The sequence below is a fragment of the Microcaecilia unicolor genome, chromosome 9, assembly GCF_901765095.1.
Source record: "Microcaecilia unicolor chromosome 9, aMicUni1.1, whole genome shotgun sequence".
Classification (NCBI taxonomy): domain Eukaryota; kingdom Metazoa; phylum Chordata; class Amphibia; order Gymnophiona; family Siphonopidae; genus Microcaecilia; species Microcaecilia unicolor.
The window spans coordinates 23,609,071-23,634,580 of NC_044039.1; the positions used below are offsets into that span (position 1 = coordinate 23,609,071).

The following is a 25,510-nucleotide window of genomic DNA, read 5'->3' on the forward strand; positions in this document are numbered from 1 at the left end:
CCAGTTAGTGCTTAGCAGCTGACCGGTTATTTTGTGTGATATAACTGGCTATCAGGTAATATTCAGTACATCACTGGCTACGTTTGTTGGCCAAACTGGGCCGCTGAAATAGCAGGCCTATCTTTGGCTGGTTTCAACTTAAGCAGCCAGTGCTGAATATTGGTGTCACGTTTTCAAAGCTGGAACTGGGTTTGTGAGCCCTTGGGCCACTGCCGAGGAGAGGCAGTGGCAGGCAAAACCACACCCCACCGGAGACTAGGCAGAACAGGACTGGAACTCCGGACTGGCGTTGCAGCAGAGGCAAACAGGCAGGACTTAGCAGAGCAGGTACCCCTAAACTTCACCTGCACTTGGCCACTTTTCACCAGGAGTTGAGCTCCTGGCTGCAGGTGGCCGGCAGGACTTACTGGGCAAGGCAGGACTGGATACCCACTAGGCTGAACCAGGACTGAGGGTCAGAGAGGAAAGGAACATACAGGGACAGCAGGGCAAGGAAGGGATAAGTGAAAGGACAGGAACTGGAAACTGCAAGCAGCCACAAAAGCAGGAAACAAACACTGACAAACAAGGGAAAGAACTAAAAGCTGCAAGCAGCCACTGACGACAGACAACACAGAAACCTAAGCACCACACAAAGAACTACAAACAAGGCGCAAGACTAAGAAACAAGCAAACCCTAAACTAAACATAGACTAACTAGAAACAGGCAAGAACTTCAGGCAAGCAACTAGAACAAGGAAACAAACTCAGGCTGAAGTGCAACAAGCACCAACATACCAGGGCCTTAGACGATGCAAAGGCAAAGCAGAAAGGATTCAAAATGGCTAATAAGCCCAGCAGCAGCTGAGACTCAGCTGCAGCATTCACCAGGACACTAAGGGTGCTGTGCAGGTTCAAACAAAACAAGCAGTCTGGAAGATCCGGACCGGACTGGGCTGAAATCTGGAACGGGTGACAGCAGACAGACAATCTAACGCAACCAGCACACAGAGACAGAACTAACTCACAAAGAACAGACAGAAGCCAGCTCAGAAGCTGACCACAGGAAATAAGGTGAGTCTGAGAGGGGTCACGGCCACAGATGTGACAATTGGCGTGGCCGGATAAGTTGAAGCCGGCCAAAAAAAACCCACCTAGATATTCAATGCCGATCACCAGAAACAGCCCGGGCTCAGTGCCAACCGCGGGAGTCAGCCCAGCTAACTCCCACGGTCTGAATATTGGGCCCTTGTAAATAACGCTTAGGCTTGTAAAGAAATGTATTGTTACAGTAGTCCATTAAAAAGATTTTACCTTAATTATATATTTTGTTTGTTTGTTGACCATAGTTGCTTTGTGTTCTAATGGATCAACATGGGAACTATGTTACTTTGTCATGATACACCAACTTAGCGATCACATTGTAGGGGCTGAGCAGGGCCAGCTTTACCATTACACGGACTGGGCAGTCACCAAGGGGCCCTTTTACTAAGCTGCAGTAGGACTACCACGTGAGTAGCACGCGTCAAAATATCACTACCGCAGGGCATGCCCAGATGCCTTGCGGTAGTTTTGTGTTTGCCATGCAACGTTTCCCATACCAGAAAATATTTTCCTATTTTCTAGCATGGGGGCATGGTGTATGCATGCCCGGCGGTAATTGCCCATCACCGCGAGCTGTCAGATTACCACCGGGTTAGCAAGTGAGTCCTTACTGCCTACTAAATAGGTGATGGTAAGGGCTCAGACAGTATTTTATTTTTATTTGTAGCATTTGTATCCCACATTTTCCCATCTATTTGCAGGCTCAGTAAATTTCCAGGCACCAATATTTGTATTTGCAAGCGGACAATTAATGACTTCCATTTAAAATAATGGAAATTCTGGCTGCGGTAACAAGTGGCTTCGGTGCACGGCAATTTCACTTGCCCACACTGCCGCAGGCCTCTTTTTACTGCAGCTTTGTAAAAGGACCCCCTAGAGAGGCAGCATCTGGGGGCAGCAAAGAGCAGCTGTAGTCAAGGCAAAACAATATACCCTGAGAGCAGTGGTGTGCTGGGAAATTTTTAACAACTGGCTAGCCTTGCAATTTGGGGGGGCCCCGAGGTTAATTAAGGGGGCAACACATTCCTCTCTGTCCTCCCTCCCCCCTATGCAGGCACTGCCAACATACCTTTGCTGGTGGGGATGCCAAGCCCCACCAGCCAAATAAATGGACTACCATTGCTCCCCGCTGCTTGTTTCTGGCTCTGAGCAGCATGCCAGGAATTCTCATGCACACTTGCTCGCGAAGTCCTGGCATGATGCTCAGAGCCAGAAACAAGTTGCGAGGAGCAGCAGCAGTGCATTTATTTGGCTGGTGGGCTTGATATCCCTGTCAGCAAAGGTAAAGGAGTTCGGAGATGCCTCTCAAAGCTGGAGATTTACCACCGCTATTCTCAAGATTAAAGGCCAATGAATGAAGTTTTTTCTTGTGGGCATCCATACACATATTGCAAACGTAAACAAGAACCTCTACACAGTACATCCAAAACGTAATTATTTTCTCATTTCCATCTTCCAAAATTCCAGACAACAGATGTACAGAATAGCAGGACCAAAAGCAGTCCAAACAAGTAAAATCAGAAACACAGTTTATACCTAATTATTCAGGCGTTTCAAGATGGCGACCTGAAAGCTGCTGTTGAGAGCGGTCTGAGATGTGCTGGAAAAATTTCCTACAATGCCACATACTAAACGTAAGGGAGCGGTGAGGCCCCAACTGCCGAGGGTACTTACTTCAACTCCAGACCAGCAGACTCTCGACCGTTTTATACAGCGAACCATGCAGGAATCCGGTTTGGCGAGTCCGTTGTTGAGCCGAGACGAGGGAGCGTCGGAGCTTCTAGGACGAGAGATTTCACTCACGCCGCCGGAGTTGGTGCCGCCTCCCTGTCCAGCGAAGGTCAGAGGTGAGGGAACCCCGCTTGACGCGGAAGGCGCTGCTAGCGGCGTTTCGTCCGGCAGATCACCCCAAGACCTAAGCGGAGAAGATTTGACACCGAGGGAAGACCCGGGAGAGGTGACTCTTACGGAGGTTTGGAAAGCGGTTCAAGGTTTGACCGTAGCAGTGACTAAGTCTATTAATGAAATTTCAACAGTTGTAAGTAAATTAGAAAAAATTGATGCCTCACTTGAAAAAGTTAAAAAAGATACGTCTGAACAGGCTCAGCAAAACCAAATTGTGGTTAATGAATTAAAATCTTCAGTGGAAGCATTGATAAAAGATAAACTAATAACTCAGCGAAAAATTGAACAAATGGAGAACTATAATCGTCGTTTAAACTTGAGGCTCCTGAATTTTCCTATTTCATCATTATTAAAATCAAGTGATCTATTTAGAATGTATCTTCAGGAAATTTTACAGATAGATTCTTCTAATATACCCCCATGTAACAAGATGTATTATTTACCTCTAAAAGATTCTGTAAAGAAGGTACAAGGAGAAGATCAGGAGCCTCAGAATTTAACTGATTTCTTAGAACAATCAGATGTTGAAATTGTTAATCGTGGAACCTTAATTGTTCAATTTGTCTTTGAACAAGACTTAAATCTGGTTTTGAAGCTTTACTTTAAAAATTCACCAAAATTATTTCATGGACAAAAAGTTTGGGTATACCCGGATGTTGCGAAAGCAACGCAAGAGAGGAGGAAACAATTTTTGGATTTGAGAAATGAGACTAGAGCCTTAGGGGCAACCTATATGTTAGCATACCCATGCAAGTGTAGGATCAACTTTCAAGGAACTAAATATGTGTTTTATGACCCATCACAGCTGCGGACATTCTTGGACTTGAAAAACCTAAGCAAGAGTAATATAGGAATAACTTTACCAACTAAAGAATAATAGCAATGGTTCCAGGTTAAGCTGATTTATTTTAAAGATTGAGGTTAATTTCTCCATTTAAATTCCTGTCGCCCCCTTTTCAACTGTATAATTGAGGTCTAAGGAAGATATAAAATGTTTCTTTGAATAGATAGCGATGTATATTAATGCTATGTAATTTTAGCATGATTGGATCTGTTTTTCCTTTTGCAAGTGGATGTTAACTTGTAAAATAAATTTAATAAACAAATTTAAATATACCTAATTATTCAACCACCCTTAGGCTTCACCTGTGGGTTTAAAATGCAAAACCATGTGCATATAAGGACTGGATAAATGAATTAAAACAAAGTTTAAAGCAAATGTCCTTAATATGTAATTATTGGTAGCAATAATGAAACAGTGATAGAATATTCACATAGCAAGCAGCCTGAGCCAACAGATTTATTTTCCATTGAACATAATAAACTTTGTATGCACTTGGCGGCCAATAGTATGCTGAACTGGGCAATGTTGGCACATTTAGACTGACTCTGGACAGAACTTCTGCATAAAGAAAGCCCTTCCCTCATTATTCAATACATCTCTGTGAAACAGTAGTGATAAAAATAGGCAAGTGCATTTTTATAATATACCCCTGCAATCCACAAAACAAAAGGAGCAAGTTCCCACATGCCATCTTTTTCTTTTGCTGTAGGCACAGGAAAAAAAAAAAAGTTAAATGCTCCCAGGTTTCAACCTAACTATTATTTTTTTAAATTGTACTTATAAATAGCAAGTCTGATTGTTAAGCACCTGATTCTCATAACTTGTTGTCTGTTTTGGTAGCCCTTTATTAGGTGAAAACATTTATGCATGAATACAGTGAGTCCCCATAACCAGCCCCTCCAAATGACAAAATAACTTAAAATTTAGAATTACTTCTCTAACCGATGAAACCAATACTTCCTCTGTGTACATCCACATTAAGCCTGCGAATAGGTGGGAAAATGTGGGGATAGAAATGCAACAAATAAATAAATACATCCATATGCTGCACAAGCCGGCATGTTTAAAAATGTGAGTGAAATCAAATAAAAATGCTACCAACAATAAAGAACAACAATGTGGATAAAGCAGCTCATAGGTCTCCTGTTCCCACCTCCCGTGGCCTGCCCCCGGCCCCATGCTTCCCGCTTCAAACCCCCAGCCCACTTCAAACCTGCAACCCGGTCCCCCTTCAAAAATAAAAAGAGTTGCTGGCTGCAACAGTCACAGCCAGGCTGTGCCAGGACCTCCCCCGCAGCAGCGTGGGTGTGTGTCACAGGGGAAGGTTCCAGGCCGGCAGATCCCGACTGTGAGCGTTGCCGCATTCGGCTCTCTACTGGCAGCTCTTTTTCTTTTTTAGTGCTCAGAACCGCTGCAAGAAGGTGCCTAGCATTCTGTTTGCTTTCTTGGCCACCGCAGCACACTGGGCGGAGGGTTTAGGCGTGTCATCGGGGACGACACCTGGATCCCTTTCTTGGTCTGTGGCTCCTGGCGTGGAGCCTTGCATGGCGGGGCTATAATTCGGGTTCCTCTTTCCCACATGCATCGCTTTGCACTTGCTCACATGGAACGTCGTCTGCCGTTTGGGCGCCCGGTCTCCCAGTCTCGTGGGGTCCTCTTGTGGTTTTTCACAGTCCTCCCGCAATTTAGTGACTTTGAATGGCTTTGTGTCATCAGCAAATTTAATTACCTCACTAGTTACTCCCATCTTTAGATCATTTATAAATATGTTAAAAAGCAGCGGTCCCAGCACAGACCCCTGGGGAACCCCACTAACTACCCTTCTTCATTGAGAATACTGACCATTTAACCCCAGAGTCAGGGTTACATCCTAAGTTAGGTCATGGAAAACATGCTTGTTTCTCACAGAATAAGGTAAATCTTATAATGCACAGTTTTCCTGTCTGTCCTAACCCTTATCCCTTACTTGTCCTGTCTGTCTGTCATAATTAGATTGTAAGCTCTATTGAGCAGGGACTGTGTCTCCATGTTCAAGTGTGAAGCGCTGCGTACGTCCGGTAGCGCTATAGAAATGATAAGTAGTAGTAGGAAGGACCCGCAGGTTTGAAGCGGGGTGGTGGGGGGTAGGGAAACGGGTTGTGGGAAGTGGGAAAGCCAGAAGAGACAAAAGAAAAAGGAATTTATGCTGGGGCGGGTGGGGTTGGGGAAGGAGAAGATGAAGGAGGCACCCGGTTCAGTAGCATTTGGAGGGGGGGCAATGCTCCCCCCCCAAAAAACTATGCCCATGCTTGCTACCAACAATAAAGAACCACAACATGGGTAGAGCATCTCACCTGCACCTACTTGCCTCTTCTGCCGCAGTTAATCTTTTTTAAGCAGTGCTGGCACACATCAGCAAGAGCAGGCTGCTTCAGCCAATCCCAGGGGCCTTCCTTCAGCCCTCAGGGGCGGGACAGGCTGAAGGAAGGCCCCCGTAATTGGCTGAAGCAGCCTGTTCCTGCCGACATGTGCTAGCACTGCGCCCACCCAAGTTTGGCTGACCTATATAGAATTTGAGGGATGATGTCCAATTGCATAATTTTTTACAGGGAAAGTGGAGTTGAATGATAACGTCTGTTGAGTTTAATTATCAAAATCTCAGAGGGGGGAAACTAGGGGCCTGAAAGTTAAATGGTGGGGGGCACAATGCTGAGGGTCCATCTATGGTGCCTAATACCCTTGCTCTGGCACCCTAAGATTTATTTTTAACCATTAAGAATGGCTAGATTGATTACAGGTTGTACAAATCTGGTTTTGTTCCTTTTTCATGATTTTGGTCTTTTTTTCTGCTTTTTCTTTTACTACAGAATTCTTGTTTTGCCAAAAGTGTGCATCTGCATTCTGAACAAATTATAGCTGAACTCAAGGTAATATTAAAATGTGACTTCAATATTTGTGGGAAAAGAATGACATGCACCACTGCAGCTGGGATGGGACAAGTGAGTAAGTGTGATTAGGAATTTGTTTTACTGTGGATGTTTATGCCTAACTGAAACGTTATCAGCCTTTCTAACAGAGTGCCATCTATTTTTGCCTTTTGAGCAGATGGATGGTGGTCTTCAAAGGTAAAGCCCCTTTAGATTTCTTTGTCCAACTCACCATACGAGTACTTCATGCTGCAAAACACTTTGGGATTTCCCAAGGCCTGTTCCTTACATTCGCATTTACCTGGAAGAGAAAAAGCAAAAAACAGAACTGCACCAATTTCCTTGATATGTAAACATCAGCAAACACAACGGTAGGATTCGGTATCTTCCAGCAATTACTGAAATGAAAATCTGCTCAGATGTACAGAAGCAAAGATGAGCATGATTGCCAAACCCACAAGAGATGTAGAGACCAATATTCAGCCAGCGGCGATCAGAGTTTTACTGACCGCTGCCGGCATCAAACTCAGAAATTCAGTGCCAGGCTATGTCCAGGCACCAGAATTGAATTTCCAGGTTTCAGGAGCCCGCTAACACATAGCCGGTTAAGTGAGATATTCAGCATTTATCCAGCTATGAGTTACCGCATAAATATAGGACTGACTTTTATGCAGTCCTATTTATACGATTAACCTGGCCGGTTGAGTGCTTACTCTCATAGCCGCCGAGAGGGGGGGCAGGGGGGACAAAATTCCCCAGGCCTCCAAGGGGGGCCCGGCGCCGCAGTCCCACCCGCCCTCCGTCGTCGACTGTCTGCCCCCTGCATTGAAATCGCAGTCTCACCTCCGCGAAAGCAGCGCTGCAGACAGCAGAACGCCTCCCTTCGGCCCTCCTTCCCTCCCTGTGTCCCGCCCTCGTCTGACGTAACTTCCGTGAGGGCGGGACACAAGGAGGGAAGGAGGGACAAAGGGAGGCGTTCTGCTGCCTGCAGCGCTGCTTTCACGGAGGTGAGACTGCGATTTCAATGCAGGGGGCCCGGCCTGGTGGCGGACGGAGGGGGGAGCGGCGGTGGCGACCACGGGGGGGGGGGGGGGAAGGGGGGAGCAGTGGCTGATGTAACTTCCGTGAGGGCGGGACACAAGGAGGGAAGGAGGGCCAAAGGGAGGCATTCTGCTGCCTGCAGCGCTGCTTTCGCGGAGGTGAGACTGCGATTTCAATGCAGGGGGCCCGGCCTGGTGGCGGACGGAGGGGGGAGCGGTGGTGGCGACCACGGGGGGGGGGTGAAGGAGGGAGCAGTGGCTGCGGTGATCTCGGGGGGAGCGGTGGCGACCTTGGGGAGGGTGGAGGGGGGAGCGGCGACCTCAGGGCGGCGAGGGCGGCCTTGCCCCGGGCCCGGCCCAGTCTCTCGGTGGCCATGCTTACTCTGCCCTGTAATGCCCCTAAAATAGCTGGTTTTCAGTTTGGCACTAACCAGTTATTTTCAGCAGCATTAACCAGTTAAGTGCTGCTGAAAATTAGCTGTTACCCCCGAACAGGTGATTTATCTGTCCAGGAGCCATTTCTGGCCGATTAAATTGCTTTGAATATCGACCCCGTACTGTGCAATTGTAGATTAGCACACTTGGCAAATCTGCAATAGACTTATTGTGATTGATAGTTGGCAGCCTCTACATCATGATGCATTGCTTACCAGCAGCCTTTGAGTGACCTTGCAGTCCAGCAGAAGAATTTCAGCACAAACCTGAAAACCTGCACAGCCTCATTTGACTTGTGTCTCCATTATTCACTGACAAGCCTTCAGCAAAGTCCAGCATCACCCTTGTCTGTGCTTTGAGACAGGGACCCTCTGAACTGCCCTCAGCAACACTCTCTACACCAATGGTTCCTAAACCTGTCCTGGGGGAATCCCCGGCCAGTCAGGTCTTCAGAATATCCACAATAAACATTAATGAGAGAGATTTTCATGCACTTCCTTCAATGGAGCCAAATCTATCTCATAAATATTATGGACTAGGAAAAAGGCCCGTTTCTGAAACCAAGGAAACGAGCGCTAGGCAGGCAATCCCCCACCCTCCCTCGGTGTTTCACAGTCTGCCCTCCCTCTGTTTTCAACCCCGCCCCCGCGTTGCGGCCTGTGGACCCCCCTTCCGCGACCCTGTTGCCCCCCCCTTCCCGGCGAAAACCACCCCCTCCGCCGCCATTGTCGACTACCTGTGCTGACGAGGGACCCAAACCCCTGACAGTCGAAGTGCTGTTCTGCCCTTCACGTTGCTTCCTTAATGCTCTTCTCAATCTCAGACGTCAGACGCACGTATAGAAACTTGAAGAGATTGAGAAGAGCATTGAGGAGCCAACGTGAAGGGCAGAACAGCACTTCGGCTGTTGGGGGTTTGGGTCCCCTATCAGCACAGGTAGTCGACAACGGCGGCGGGGGGTGGTTTTCTGCGTGAAGGGGGAGGGGTTGCCAGATTCGCGGAAGGGGGGTCCAGGGGGCCGTTTCCCTACTCCTCGGTTTCAAATCAGCTGTCACTGACGTCAGTGCATGCCTGCCTAGCAGACCACCTCCGAGGAAGGCACGGTCCCTGGCACATTCGAACGTTGGTGGTGAGAATTATTATATAGGATATCCTGAAAACCTGACTGGTTGGGGGTTCCCCCAGGGTAGGTTTGGGAACCACTGCTGTACACTGATTAAACATATCATTAATTAATTACCTTGCAAAAACATGATCTTCAGGTTGCCTGTAGTGTGTAGTTGGATTTTGAAGGGCTGCTAATTTTCTAAAAACAAAACAAAATATACCTGGTGGGGGCCAGCCTCTTTCTTCCACTCTAGTTGCAGTAGAAAGGAAGCAAGTTGTTAAAGGTTCCAGGTCAATAACCTATCAGAAACTGGGCACTGCAATGCACAGTTAAATTTTTCCTTTTACCTATTACCAACGTACAATGTTCTTTGTATGGAATCTAACACAGATGTGCACAGGCAAAACATTTTCAGTTTATTTGTGGAATATTCAGAATTTGTCCTTCGTTCCAGCCAACATTCCTCCCAGCCCCCCTTCTACATCATCTCTCTTCCAGCCAGCTTCCTTCACTCTCCCACATCAGCTTCTACCTAGCCAGCTTCCCCTCAAGCTCCCCATCTCTCCACACCAGCTCCCTTTCAACCAGCTTCTCACCCACCCACATCAGCTCCTTTCCAGCCAACATCCCTTCCAGCTTCCCACCCACATCAGCCGCCCCCCCTCCGTATTAGCTGTTACCTAGCCAGCTTCCCCTCAAGCCCCCCACCTGCCTGCATCAACTCCCTTCCAGGCAGCCAGCCCCTCTCTCCCAAAGCATCGGCTCCCTTCTAGCCAGCTATGTGAAAGCACAAAGGGAATTTAATTCATATGAATCTTGTCATGAACACACACTGAAGGTCATCTGTTCTTGCAGGATGCATTGGTTTATACTCTTTTATCCCAGCTCCTGCACAAGCTAATGGATTGTTCTATCTCTGCACAGAGACAGCTTCTAGGTACATAAGAACATAATAGTAGCCATCAGGGGCGTAGCCACGGGCGGGCCCGGGTGGGCCTGGGCCCACCCAATTTCTGGTCAGGCCCGCCCAGCAGCAAAGTTCCTGACGGCGATTCCAGTCACAGGCTCTGCTCGCAGTCGCAGCGATTCCCATACGCTGCCAGTGCCGGCTGCTGCTCAATCTCCTTGCGCTACTAAGCGCTAACCCGGAAGTCTGTCCTCTGCAGGAGAGACTTCCGGGTTAGCGCTTAGTAGCGCAAGGAGATTGTTGAGCAGCAGCCGGCAAGTAGCGTGTGGGAATCGCTGTGACTGCGAGCGGAGCCTGCGAGTAGAATCGCCGTCAGGAATACTGCTGCTGGGCGGGCCTGTAAGGAGGGTGAGATGCTGCAGCTGCATGGGGGGAGGGATGATGAGGGGAAAGATGTTGCATGGGGGAGGGAAGACGGGGGACACAGCAGCTGCACAGGGGGAAGGGAAGATGGAAAGAAAGATGCTGCTAAAAGAGGGGAGGGAAGATGGAAAGATGAGGCTTGGTTGGTGGGTGAGGGAGATTCAGCAAAGGGGTGGAGGGGTGAGGAAGGGAGAAGTCTTGGCTGTGTATGAGGTGGAGGGGAGGGATACATGCTGCATACAGAGGGAATAGGTGGGGAGGGGGAGAAATGTTGGGTATAGTGGTGGAGGGAGGGCGGAGCAGAGAAAATTTTGTGCCCACCCACTTTGGGCTCAGGCCCACCCAAAACTGGCTGTCTGGCTACGCCACTGGTAGCCATACTAGGTCAGATCAGTGGTCAATCTAGCCCAGTATCCTGTTTTCTAAACAGTGGCCAAGCCAGGTCACAAGTACCTGGCAGAAACCCAAATTGTGACAACACTCCATACTACAAATCCCAGGGCAACCAGTTGCTTCCCATGTCTGTCTCAATAGCCGACTATGGACTTTTCCTCCAGGAATTTGTCCAAACCTTTTTTAAAGCCAGGTATGCTAACTGCTGTTACCACATCCTCCGGCAAAGAGTTCCAGAGCTATTTTTGAATGAAAAATATTTCCTCCTATTTGTTTTAAAAGTATTTCCATGTAACTTCCTCGAGTGTCCCCTAGTCTTTGTACTTTTGGAACGAGTAAAAAAAAAAAATCAATTTTCTACACCACTCAGGATTTTGTAGACCTTAATCATATCTCCTGTCTCTTTTCCAAGCTGAAGAGCCCTAACCTCTTTAGCCTTTCCTCATACGAGAGGAGTTCCATCCCCTTTATCATTTTGGTCGCTCTTCTTTGAGCCTTTTCTAATTCCGCTATATCATTTTTGAGATACGGCGACCAGAACTGGTCTGGAAGAGGGTCAGTACAGGAGCAAAAGTCTGAGCAACTCTCACCCTTTTCCTAACCACCTTTTACAATGGTCCATTCTCCAGAAAGATAGCTGCTGTGCTCTGCCTCTGATGTGGTTGTTGCTGTCTTGCAGGACCATTGCCCAGCAGAAGAAACTATGAGGCAGATGCACTAAGCTTTAATGACCCTTTAACGACCCTCTAATGAAGAATTTTCGAACCGTGGCATGCATTAAAGGCCATTTTCCGACCACGGTAGCAGAAAACGAAAACGGAATGCAGATGAGCAAATTGTTTAGAAACCCCATTGAAACGAGATGCATCAAAGTTTTCCGACTACCCTAACGTAGGAAAAGTGCCGGAAAGCTAACGACAGGTCTGTACCTGTCGTTAGGGCTATCCGACTGAAAACTGTAATGTAAAAAACAAAAAAAAAGCGAGGGGGACGAAAACACGCGTCAGGGGCGTCTTTTATTGACGCCCGAGGTCACTGCTGCTCCCCGCTCCCCCTGCATCACTGTAAAACTGAAAAAAAAAAGTTCAGGAGGGGGCAAAGGCGCTCATCAGGAGCGTCCTGTATGGACGTCTTCCCCCCCTCCCCCCCGCCCGTGGTCGCCGCTGCTGCTCCCCGCTTCATCCCCCAGCATTAAATAAAAACACAAAACAAAACTCAAAGCTTTAGGAGCCCTGGCCCCCCTCCCTTCCTGTCTCTAAACTCTTTCTCCACACACCCTCCGCCCCATGCCCTGCCCCCCTCCCGAGATCGTCGCCGTCACTCCCCCCTCCACTTTACAGTGCTGAAAGGCATTTCTCAAAAGGTTCTCTTTATCAGGCCCTCTCTGACCTGTGCAGATACGGGGAGCAGCAGCGGCGACCACGGGCGGGGGGGGGGGGGGCAAGGACGTCCATACAGGACGCTCCTGACGAGCGCCTTTGCCCCCTCCCGATCCACGTGTTTGTGTTTTGGTTTTTTTTTTGGGGGGGGGGGTTGACGTGTGTGGCATGCGCAGAGCAGCCAGCATAACGCTTGGCTGCTCTGCGCATGCTTTAGGGGCCAATTACTGACAGGGATTCCAGCAGATTGATGCATTGTACTTTCAAATACCGCACCGAACATGTGCGACTTGTTTTTTTGCTGCATTGTTCGTTTTTTAAAATTCGGTAACAGCTTTTATGTTTTTGCTTTTTTTACGTTTGGTTGATGCATCTGGCTCTATATCCAGAAGGAAACCTGAGATGCTAATGAATGGCTTGTTGGTACCTTGAGTACTATTTTGCCCCACAGCTCAGATGATTTCATGGAAGCTGATGCCCCTAATTCAGTGTTCTTCATAGTAAGTCCAGGGCTAGTGGTGGCCCTCATTGACCCTGTGTGCAGCTTCATGACTTTCTTACTCCACTATATACTCTCTCCCTCCTCCTCTGGAGGTTTGCTGCCAGCCCTTCCTCTGGAATAGCAGCTCTGTGTTTTCCTACACCAAGAGGCTGTCATTTAGTGAGTTTGAGCTATGCAGTGCCCCATCTCCCCTGCAGTGAGACTGTGAGTACAATGCAGGAGTCCAAATTCAAACTCAATGGGAGCAGGGTGGTGCAAGACGAAAACAGAGCAACTGTTGCAGAGGTAGTGTCAGTAGCAAGCCTACAGAAAAAAATGGTTGGACGGTGACAAATTAAGAAGGGACAGATGTGAAAACAGCATGGGGGAAAGAAGTGGATAGGATTTGAGACTGGTTGGGATACAGTTGGTAGAGAATGGGATTTGAGGAAAGAGTGCGTATGGGTAAGACAAGCTGTGGAAGAAGGAAGGAGAGAGTTGTGTTGACTTGGGAGGAGGGGGATAGAGAGATTGCGGGCACCAGATGGAGAGAGTGTGGGAAGGAACAGATACAATTGGTCGAGCTGCTCAAGCACTCTTAGAGTGACTTGTGTTATTATACAAACACAAGTCACTCCAAGTGTGCTTGAGCAGCGACTAGTTGTATCATTGGCAGGGGACCTTCCCCCCTCCCCCCCCCCCCCCCCCCCCCCCCCCCCCCCCCCCCCCCACCCCCCCCCCCCCCCCCCCCATTATTCAGGCCCCCAACCTTTGTGTCCGGGGCTGATTCTGTCCATTACAGTTAATTTTTTTTTTTTTTTTACAAAGTGGCTCCCACTTCAATAATAATGAAGGTAGCTACTCTAATTAATGTTTGCGTCATTATTTCCTTAATCCATAAGAATATAAGCGTTGCCATACTGGAACAGACTGAAGGTCCATCAAGCCCAGCATCCTGTTTCCAACAGTGACCAATCCAGGTTACAAGAACCTGGCAAGATCCCAAAACAGTACAGTACATTTTGTGCTGCTTATCCTAGAAATAAGCAGTGGAATTTCCAAGTCCATCTTAATAATGGCTTATGGATTTTTCCTTTAGGAAGTTAGCCAAACCTTTTTAAAACCCCGCTAAGCTAAATGCTTTTTTGCAACGTCATTGCTGACCCCTAGTCTAGTATTTTTGGAAAGCGTAAACAAGCGATTCACATCTACCTGTTCAACTCCACTCATTATTTTATAGACCTCTATCATGTCTCCCCTCAGCCATCTTTTCTCCAAGCTGAAGAGCCCTAGCCGTTTTAGCCTTTCCCCATAGGGAAGTCGTCCCATCCCTTCTATCATTTTTGTCGCCCTCCTCTGTACCTTTTGGAGTACATACAGCATCATCCAGTTAGCAACTCTGGATGGTCCAAGGCTGGTTGGACCCTGTAATATGTACTGTGGGAAACCAACCGAGTTTATTAACCAATCTTATTGTATCTCTTCCCTTACACTGCTACAAAATCAATATCATAGCAAAGGGTTATTCTGCCCATCTTCATGAATCAAAAGACTTTTTCCTTTCTCAGTGGAAGAGCTACCTGAGCAAGAGGCATCAGAGATGAGCAGTGTGCCATAAATTTGCATTCTCACCTGAATGTCGAAGAGCGGAGAATCCCTGTTCATCCTTCCAGTCCCATGTTGACTTAGTGTCATTAAACACAGAGTGAAAGTCAGGAATTTCATGGTACCAGTCTATGTCTCCAGTGCTTTAATAAAGGGGAAATTGTGAAACATTGCTTGTGGTTGGTCAGCAGAAAACCAAAATACGTTCAAAGCAGTAAAACAACCTGCTGTTTACAAACTCCTTCTCAGACGTGTACTGGGGAACATTCTGTCGTTGCTGTGCTGTACAGCAATGTAGTCTTGCTTAAAGCCCATTCTGCGTGAAAACAGTCTGCCTCTTTAAAGAAGCGCTGCCATCAGCCCCAAAGAGGTGTAATGACAGGAGACGGCATGAGCCATGGGCGGAGTTAGTCGCAATATTGGTTTGTCCAAAACAATAGGAAATGCTATTGAAAAAAATAGCAAATGTGAGGTTTATATTGTTCACTGCAGCTCCTTGTGACTCTGGGCAAGTCACTTCACCCTCCATTGCCCGTGGTGCAAAATAAGTACCTGAATATATGTAAATTGTTTTGAATGTAGTTGCAAAACCCTCAGAAAGGAGGTATATCAAGTCCCATTTCCATTTCCCTTATGACATCACAGTATCAGAAGTGAGCCAAGTATTGGGCAATCAAGCCATTGTGACATCACTAATGAGGTTGGCTCTTATTGGTGGAATGAGTGGAGAAGTAGCCTAGTGGTTAGTGCAGTGGACTTTGATCCTGGGGAACTGGGTTCAATTCCCACTGCAGCTCCTTGTGACCCTGGGCAAGTCACTTAACCCTCCATTGCCCCTGGTACAAAATAAGTACCTGACTATATGTAAACCGCTTTGAATGTAGGTTGCAAAAACCTCAGAAAGGCAGTATATCAAGTCCCATTCCCTTTCCCCTTTTATTAAACCTTCTAGGTTTTGCATTCTCTCTATTAGGAGGAGATCAGGGGGGGGGGGGAGATGTAGGGGAGGCTGGGGGAGTTTTTGAGGGGTCTGTGAATGGGGGGAGGTTTAATGTCTTTTCAGTGCTCCAGAGTGGAAAAGGTAAATGAAGGATACTGCGGGATCCTCAGGATTTTCCCGGATCCTCTGAGTAGACCTTTCAAAGTTCACTTTTTTGTTCCACCTTTGTTGAGATGTAGACTTTTTACATATATTCCCCTTTTGTTTTTTAAATGCCTTTAGATGTTTTTAATGCTGTGGACTATTCTCCTGGACTCTCCTGCTATCCCATAACATTCTTTTACTCCTTAAAAGTTGATTGCGGTGAGCTCGCTTTGTTATTTGCAATGCTGTATTGTGGATTTCAGTGTTGCGCTATATATGCCTTTATGTATTTATTTATTTCATCTCACAAAGATAGTGACAACAGAAACCCATGGCCCGGGTGCCTCTGTCTATCCCAGGATTACACTCCAACTGCCTGATGCAAAACAATTTAACTGGGCAGGAAAGGCTCTTGCCCGGTTAAATCACTTGCGATGCGGGCTGAATATTGACCGGCAAGTTTCTGTCCTCCTCTCTCTTCGTTACGCTGCTCATTATCTCACACACAGAACCCCTTTCCTCCTGGAAGCCTTTCATTGTGCCATTTGCTCTCTGACAGCTTTTTTTATTTATTTGAAAGCTTCCCATATGTAGTTCCGACATAGTTCTAAATATAACTGAGATAAAACAATGCACAACGACAACATGGATGCAACAGCTGATAGTTTGTTTTGGACATACCAAGATGGCGGCTGTGGGGGGAATGGGCTTCAGCTTTTTGACATCATGCCGTCTCCTGTCATTTAACCTCCTTGATCAGCCCAGACAGTAATCAGTATGGTTGCCTCTTTAAAGAAACACTGCCATCTGCCCAGATAGTAATCAAGTGTGGTTTGTAAAGCAAAAACGACACAACCATGCAGTCAAATGAAAGTTAGCTTGTATTTGTGAAACACTTTAACATATGATCCAGAAAACGTGGAGGGAGCCATTTGGTTTGCTAACAGTTCTACCAGTGCTCTATATTATGGTGCATTTCAGTATACTTAGAGCTTCTGATTTTAGGTTTTAAATGATGAACACTGATAAAACATCACCAAATTAAGCCACCAGGAAGGCCTACATCTAGAGCGGATGAATATATTCACCTAATAAAACTGCATGGCTATAGGGTTAGATTACCATATTTGCCCTAAGAAAAAGGACACATGCCCCACCCCCTGTCATACCCGCCCCGCCCCATCACACCCCGCCCTGCCCTCTGTCACTTTGACCCCCCCCAAAGAAAGCCAGATTCCCTCTCTCTCCCCCATGTATATCCCTCCCCAATTTTCCAGCCTCCCTCCACCCACATGATTCCATTCATTACCCCTCCCCTCCTTTACCTTAGTGTGGTGCCCTGGTGGTCTAGTGACCTCTTTGGGGCAGGAAAGAGCCCCCTCTTTCCTTCCCGGCGCGGCTGTAGACCTCTCTTGCTCTCGGCACCACTTCAAAATGGCTGCCAAGAGTTCAAGCAGTGACCTTGCAAGACTTCAGCGGAAGTCTCGTGAGACCGCCGCTTGAACTCTCGGCAGCCATTTTGAAGCTGCACCGGGAGCAAGATAGTCTGCAGACATGAAAGGCAAGAAAGCGGGCGTCCTTTCCTGACCACCTGGGCACCACACTAAGGTAAAGGAGGGGAGGACACCCTGAGACCTGCCTAGGGTTACCATGGGGCTCATTTTCAAAGCACTTAGCCTTCCAAAGCTCCATAGAAACCTATGGAAGGCTAAGTGCTTTGAAAATATTCCTCCATATGTCCGGTTTTACCCAGACATGTCCTCTTTTTGAAGACATGGCCGGGCAACCGGGTGGGTTTTGCCAGCCTGCCCGTTTGTCTGGATTTTCAGACAAACAGGCAGGCTGGCGGGCCTAGTTTTGTCCTATTCTCCACTCTCCTTGCCTTACTATACCGCCCTGGTGGTCTAGTGACTTCTTTGGGGCAGGAAAGAGCCCCCTCTTTCCTGCCCGGAGCGCCTGCATACTGTTCCTTGACCAAACAGGTCTTTATCTACCGTTATTTACTATGTTATGTTACTATGACTCCGGTCCGGGCGCCGATTCAAAATGGCCACCGAGAGTTGAAGTCTTGCGAGGCCGCTTCAACTCTCGGCGGCCATTTTGAATCGGCGCCAGGACCGGAGTCAGCAAGGAACAGTATGCAGGGACTCTGGGCAGGAAAGAGAGGGCTCTTTCCTGCCCATGAAGAGGTCACTAGACCACCAGGGCAGTATAGTAAGGTAAGGGGAGGGGAGGATCGGACAGTCGGTGGTGGGAGGCGGGGCTGGTGGTTGGGAGGCGGGGATAGTGCTGGGCAGACTTATACGGTCTGTGCCCTGCAGAGCACAGGTACAAATCAAAGTAGGGTATTCACAAAAAGTAGCACATAGGAGTTGTCTTGTTGGGCAGACTGGATGGACCGTACAGGTCTTTTTCTGCCGTCATCTACTATGTTACTATGTTACCCTTAAGGGTGTGTGAGGGGGGGGGGCGGTATGTGACAGGGCGCGTGGTGTGTGTGTGTGTGAAGGGGCGGGGTGGGGCGTAATCACGGGCGTGGAGGTGGTGTGGTAGGGGCAGAGCATTGTCCTCTTTTGGGGGGGAGCAAATATGGTAACCCTACACCTGCCTGCCCATCCGCCCTGAGGCCTGCCTGCCCTTCAACCCTGAGGCCCATCTGCCTGCCGCCAGGCCATGTCCTCAAAAAGAGGGCATGTCCGGGTAAAACTGGACATATGGTAACCCTAAATGGCTGTATTTAGCCAGCCTATGGAGTGGAGTCCACTGACACCGTTGGGATCTAACTAGCTAACTCCTTACTTAGTCACCAGGTTCCTTCTGAAAAGTGCTTTCTACCAGCATATTTGGAATTAGTGTCAATGAAATAAATGCCATCTGTGGATGGAGAAACCATTGCTTACCTGCTGATACAGTCCCCAGTGAGAGGGTCACAGCTTCCAGCGCAGTCACATGGTTTACAGCCATATTCTCCAAAGCCCCAGTATCCCACCATGCACTTGTCACAATGAGGACCTGCAATGCCAGGTTTGCATGCGCAGTCACCGTTGGCAGGATCACAGGTGGCATTAGTGCCAAAGTGAAGGCTGGCAGATCCAACAGCATGGCAGGAGCAGGCTGAAATATCGAATTTGCATTAATCAGCGAAAGCTAAAAAGGGAAGAGATGCATACTTGTTATACTGGCAGAAATACCCAGTTATTACCAGAGGAAAATACAGTAAAAGGTGTGTTCCATGTTTCATGTTTATTAGTATTAGATGAATCACTTTTTTTTATCGTACAAGTCAAAGTGATTTACAATATAAAACCAAAAAATTAATGGCAGGAAAGGAACGCCATAAAATTTAAAGGACAGAAAACAATCAAACCAGAGACTAATCATACCTACTGTCAATTTAATTGCACTAGAAAATGCCGTGGTGAAAAGATAAGTCTTTAAATTGTGCTGAATATTAACATAGTCTGTTCTAGAGGAAATATGTTTCTGTTTTTATATTACTTTTAAAGTTAACACAGTTAGTAGTGTGGTTACAATACACATTTCCAATTACCCGGAGTCATCACAATATCTGGTACAGGCCTAGACAGACTCACCGGTCTGAGACTCCTGTTTACTGGAAGTGCCTGATTTTTGACTTCAGTATACAAGGAGGAGGAGGGTTTTTTTTTCATCGCTGAACCCACAGAATGGAATAAGATACCAGCCGCTCTCAGAATACACAGGGATTTGACAGTATTTAAAAAAAACCTATTGAAACGGCATTTATTAATGCAAGCAGACTTTTGAATTATGTGGTTCTGACTATAAGACTGATGGCAAATCCAGCTGTATTGTTGTGTCTTTATAGTTTTATATTGTGTGTTACATGTTTTTATTATATACGTTTGTTTCTAATCTGCTATGGATAATAGCGAAATAAAAATTGTAATAAAAATAAAAGTTGTGGTGAATGAACTACGTCGATGACATTAACACAATCCGGTCAATTATTTATTTATTACATTTGTATCCCACATTTTCCCACCTATTTGCAGGCTCAATGTGGCTTACATAGTACCGTAAAGGCAATTGCCAAGTCCGGTAGGGAACAAATACAATTAGATGTTAGGATGGAATAGGGTAGACAAGATTCAGGCCACTTAGGGGGGTGGAGGATAGGAGGGGTAAGATAATGTCCAATACGATCTTTGGTGTTGATATGTTGCAGGGTTGAGACATTTATGTTGGGTCGTTAGGGTACACCTTTCTGAACAGGTGGGTCTTTAGTGATTTTCTGAATTGTAGATGGTTGTAGACTGTTTTTACAGCTTGTGGCAGTGCATTCCACAATCGTGTACTTATGTAGGAAAAGTTGGACGCATAGGTTGTTTTGTTTTTAAGTCCTTTGCAATTTGGGTAGTGGACATTCAGGTAAGTCCGTGACGAACTGGTTCTATTTCTAGTTGGGAGATCAATCAGGTCAGTCATGTAACCTGGGACTTCACCATAGCTGATCTTGTGGACCAGGGTGCAGGTTTTGAAGGTGATGCGTTCTCTGATCGGAAGCCAGTGCAATTTTACACGGAGTGGTGTGGCACTTTGGAATCGTGTTTAACCAATTATGCAATACCAACTGAGGCATTTAGATAAAATATCAGATATTCAGTATTACCGTGGCGGTTTCTAACATAGGGCCCCGTCCAGCGGCACCTGTCTGGACACCACTTGCTGCTATCTAGATAAGTGTGTTTGAATATTGGGCCAAATAGATTTGATTAGTAAAAGGAAAGAAAATGAGATCTAAAGTGCATTAAATGCTTACCCCTGGGTTCTATATATGGTGCTGAAAACAATTTACACAGAAAAAAGTGCTATTCTATAAGCTGCACTTAAAGTTAGGTGTGGTTTATAGAATAGCAATTATGCCCAGGGATCACACCTAACTTTATTTATTTATTTGTTGCATAATTGTATCCCACATTTTCCCACCTATTTGCAGCTCAATGTGGCTTACAATGTTCCGTCATGGCAATCGCCATTCCAGAGTAAAAGATACAATTGGTATTACATAAAGAGCATGGATAACATAATAGAATTAAGCAATCAGGTATAGAGAGATCACATTCGGAATATCAGGTAAGCGGTGATGCGTTACAGTTCCTATGATGGTTCATTGTGGTATGCCTTGTCGAAGAAGATAAGTCTTCAGTGATTTCCGAAAGTTGATCAAGTCGCACAATGTTTTCACGTCAAATGGCAAAGCATTCCACAGCTGTGTGCTCGTGTAGGAAAAACTTTAGGTATATATCCTCGTTATTCTATAACAACGTACATAAATGCTAGAAACGCCCCTGTTCCGCCAATGACCCCTCGTTTCTGCATCCCTTTTTTTTTAGTCATGCCTATATTTACATGCAAAAGTGCTAATTAAATCAAATTACAGCCAATAATTGCTTGTTAAAAGCCAATTATTGGTGCTAATTAGCTCATTATGCAATGGATCTGCGCCAAATGCTATTCTATAAAGAGCGTATTCTCTTTATAGAATAGCGCATAGCGCTTAATTTTTTCAGCACCAATGCATTAAGGGGTTATGCGATAGTTTGCTTATTGCCGCGCGTTAAACCATGCATTATTGAATTTTTCTCTGAGATGGTGTGGCACGTGTGGAGAGTGGAAATGGAAGTGTTAGCCTGTTATATTTAGTACACACTGGCTATCCTAAATAGGAGGTAGTAAGCAGTCCTGTGTTAACGTCCTGCAGGTACCACGTGCTAATGGTTACATTAATGCAAACCTGTATTTAAAAATAGAGGGAACGCTCCCAAAAGATGCTTCATGAAATCTCTTAAGAGGTTGTGATTCTGCGAGCCTCTTGTCCTAATATCTCTCTTCTAGAGTTAGATAAGAAGTTGTTCAATATACTGTTAGCAGTTGCTCTGCACTTAATTGTTTCAAATTGGAAAAATAATGTGCATCTAAATTATAACGAATGGTGGAGTTACGTTTGTGTGATAAGAAAATATGAAACAATTCTGGCCCATAGACTTCGTAGAGTTAAGTCTGTCTTAAGGACTTGGGCTTGCTTAGACTTCTTTTGTCAGGAACCAAATAGCAATACTTGACCTTATGTATCCAGGATCTTTGTCTAAAGGTATTGTCATGGAATGATGATCATATTGTTCTGTCTTTATTTACGCTTATTTACCATGGAGTGTTGTTTTTGTTTGCTTTTGTGTTTACTTTTCTGTCTTGTGTTTTGAAAAACCTTTAATAAAAATATGGAAAAAAAATCTAGGCTTAGTGCATGATAAAATCCTGTGTTACAATGCATTAAGACCAGATTATAGTGCACTTAGCCAGTACTGTGCTTGCAAGACATATATCCACTAGTAAAAAAGGCCCGTTTCTGACACAAATGAAACGGGCGCTAGCAAGGTTTTCCTCGGAGTGTGTATGTGTGACAGTGACTATGTGTGACAGAGAGAGTGAGTCTGGGTGCAAGTGTGTCTGTGAGAGAGAGAGAGAGAGTGTGTGTGAGAGTGAGTCTGGGTGTGAGTGTGTCTGTGAGAGAGAGAGAGTATGTGTGAGAATGAGAGCGTGTGCAATTGCGTATGTGAGACAGGGTGAGAGAGAGAGAGAGAGTATGTTTCACACAGATACAGTGTGTGCGAGAGAGAGAGAGAGAGAGAGAGTGTGTGTGAGACACACTCTCTGTGAGACTGAGTGTATGAGACCAAGAGAGTGTGTGAGTGACTGTGTGACACATAGAGAGTGAATGTGATACAGTGTGAGACATAGAGTGTGTGAGAGACAGTGTGTGAGAGTGAGAGAGTGTGTGTGAGAGAGAGTGTGTGTGTGTGACAGAGATGCCCCCCCCCCCCCCTCTCTCTGGTGTCTGAGCATTACTGTGCAGGACCCAGAGCTCTGGCTGTGCTTCAAGGAACTGACCAATCCTATTTAATAGAATGCAACTCCAACATTCTGAAGCCGAGAAACCTCATGTGGTTGGTCACTTGTGACAAACCCGGAAGTACGTGATGTCAATTCAGGAGATGGATACAGAGAGCAGGAATGCCTCAGCCATGCAGTCAGCTTCAGAATGTTGGAGGTGTGTTTTATTATATAGGAAGGATATGTATGTCCTAATATCCAGCAGATGCAAACCTCCTTTCTCTTTCAGCACTTCCAGTTTACATGGAGTAATCTAGTGGTTTATTTATTTACTAGGATTTATTAACTGCCTTTGTGAAGAGATTCACCCAAGGCATTGTACAGTTATAGTTTAACATAAAACTCGCAATGATAAAACTCACAATTGCGTTTACAGCATAACAATAATGAAATAAACAAATATATCCATAAATACATTCAATGAGGTCAACTTTCAGATTGCAGATTGAATCCTAGTACCAGGAATAACATGACTCAGCATCAGAAATATAAAACAATCATATAACAGAAAAATGATAAATGTCAGAACAATACAAATGATACCATAATAGACAGAATGGAAGTTCAGTCAAATAACATAGATATGATATGATGCTAGCATAATACCAATGAAGCGCCTAATAAGCACGCATTAGAACATTCAAATAATATAGATATCATGCTATTGTTTCTGCAATACAATGAAACATCTTACTATGTAGCTTGGGGACCAAGTGCAAATATATAGATGGGGACAAGATGGGTAGTACAAAGTCAATTGGGATAAATAGATAGGTAGTTAACTCAAGACAAGTTAGAACAGTAGGCTGAGAACCACAGGATCCCAGTTCAAATCCCACTATGGCTGCTTGTGATCATGGGCAAGCCACTCAACTAACCGCCCACTGCCTCAGGTAGGGACTTAGATGGTAAGCCTTCTGGGGAAGGAAAATACCTCTGGTACCCATTCTGTCTAAAATGGGGCTACACATGCGATTCTTTTTCTGGATCTAACCTCTGGTCCATTGCTCCAGGAATGTCTTCTGGGTATGTTTTTTTTTAAGGCTGATCCAAACTCCGCCTGTGCCGGAAAGTTTATACCCAGCCATTAATAACAGGCACATCAATAGACTAGCAAGATCGGCCTATAAAACTTTAAGAAATAAGTTTCCTTAAAACGAGCAATAGAACATGTCAGTTTTGTGGTCTCTCAAATAAGAGGGCCAAAACCCAGTGAGATTTATTGTTCATTTTTTTCCGGGAAGGAATGCCAGTGAAGAATGCCATAAATATCCAATTCATTTTGTAAAGGGATGAAGAATTTGCGTACATAATCTATACAGTGTGTCAGACGTGAAAATACTTTACAGACTTAAGAAGAGAGGTATGCAAGACAAGCCTCAGTGTGCACTGTTGAAAAATGTGCCGTGAACAGTTATTGGAGAACACTGCCTGGAGCTATGCTAAACATAGTTTCTGATGTTTGTACAGTGCCTTCTAACTCTACGAGTTTCAGCTGATTTAGTGGTAAATTTCTAGCATGCATGGTCATTGTGGTTTCATTAAAGCCACTGCGGGCCTAGAAATGACTTCGAAAAGGTCAGGCCCTATAATCGACAGGATTTTTTTATTTCTATGGGCAGAGAAACAACAATACTTGCATGCGTGAGTGGTGATGACCCAGGAGATAACAGAATACTCAAGAGTCCACCATGAGTGGAGGAGTGGCCTAGTGGTTAGGGTGGTGGACTTTGGTCCTGGGGAACTGAGTTCGATTCCCACTTCAGGCACAGGCAGCTCCTTGTGACTCTGGGCAAGTCACTTAACCCTCCATTGCCCCATGTAAGCCGCATTGAGCCTGCCATGAGTGGGAAAGCGCAGGGTACAAATGTAACAAAAATAAAATAGATACTATTGGAGATTCTACATGGAATGTTGCTAGTGGAGGAGTCGCCTAGTGGTTAGGGTGGTGGACTTTGGTCCTGGGGAACTGAGTTCGATTCCCACTTCAGGCACAGGCAGCTCCTTGTGACTCTGGGCAAGTCACTTAACCCTCCATTGCCCCATGTAAGCCGCATTGAGCCTGCCATGAGTGGGAAAGCGCGGGGTACAAATGTAACAAAAATAATAAAATAAAAATAGTTGATAGGATATATTATAGTGTACAAAGGTATGAAAGGCAATCACAGTGACCCAACATGGCTGTACGATTTGCCTACATTCATTTTTGAGTATGTGCCACATTCTATACGCCGCAGCCTTCTAAAATCTGGAATACACCAATGACTCGGCTGCTGGAGAGGAACACCTGTTGCGGTCCTCAAACGTAACCCTGATCAGAGTATATTGCCAAAGAAAAGGAAGGATCCAAGGCCAACTGTCTTTTACCATTCCAAATACTTTTAAATGATGTAGAAATAAATGCAAACTTATTGGCAAATTGGATTAAAGAGGTGTTGCTATCACCGATCGATAAGCATCGAGTTGGGTTTCTCAAGGAACACACTGCAATAACTAACATAAGGATCATAACTGTGGCAAAATGAGCTCGAAGCAATATTAGTCAGTTTCAATATAGAAATACCTTTGGGCTGTGTTGGGGTGATTTGGATTCAAAAGAGATCTTAAGTGGATAAGGAGGTCTATGCAGACCCATGAGCACAGGTTCTTACAAATGGTGAGACCAGTGGCGTAGCCAGACCTGACATTTTGGCTGGGCCCAGAACTAATATGGGTGGGCACTATATATATATATACAGACAGAGAGAGAGAGAGCCACGATGATGTTAAAATTATGATGTAAAAAAAAAAAAGCTTTTACAATTTTATTACCTGCTGTGCTGGGCTAGTGGGCTGGGCTGGCAGCTGCTTGGCAGTAAAGTTGCACCACGGTTCGGTACCGACAAGACTGGAACTCGATTCTCGAAGAACCTTTCCCACGTTTCCAGGGCCAGGCTCGCACTAGTTCAATGCTCAGCAACTCAACCCTGCATGCAGCTATTTTT

The 25,510-nt window shown here is 45.8% G+C and overlaps 1 protein-coding gene across 1 annotated transcript in view; it reads right to left on the reverse strand.

Annotated features, from left to right (window-relative positions):
- The window catches only part of LOC115477864 (netrin-4-like), a 91,734-nt gene that overhangs the window by 18,262 nt on the left and 47,962 nt on the right, over positions 1–25,510 (reverse strand). The window contains 3 exon segments of the mRNA XM_030214977.1: positions 6,971–7,039; positions 14,537–14,652; positions 18,494–18,707. Of these exon segments, the coding sequence (XP_030070837.1) occupies positions 6,971–7,039; positions 14,537–14,652; positions 18,494–18,707 (399 nt within the window).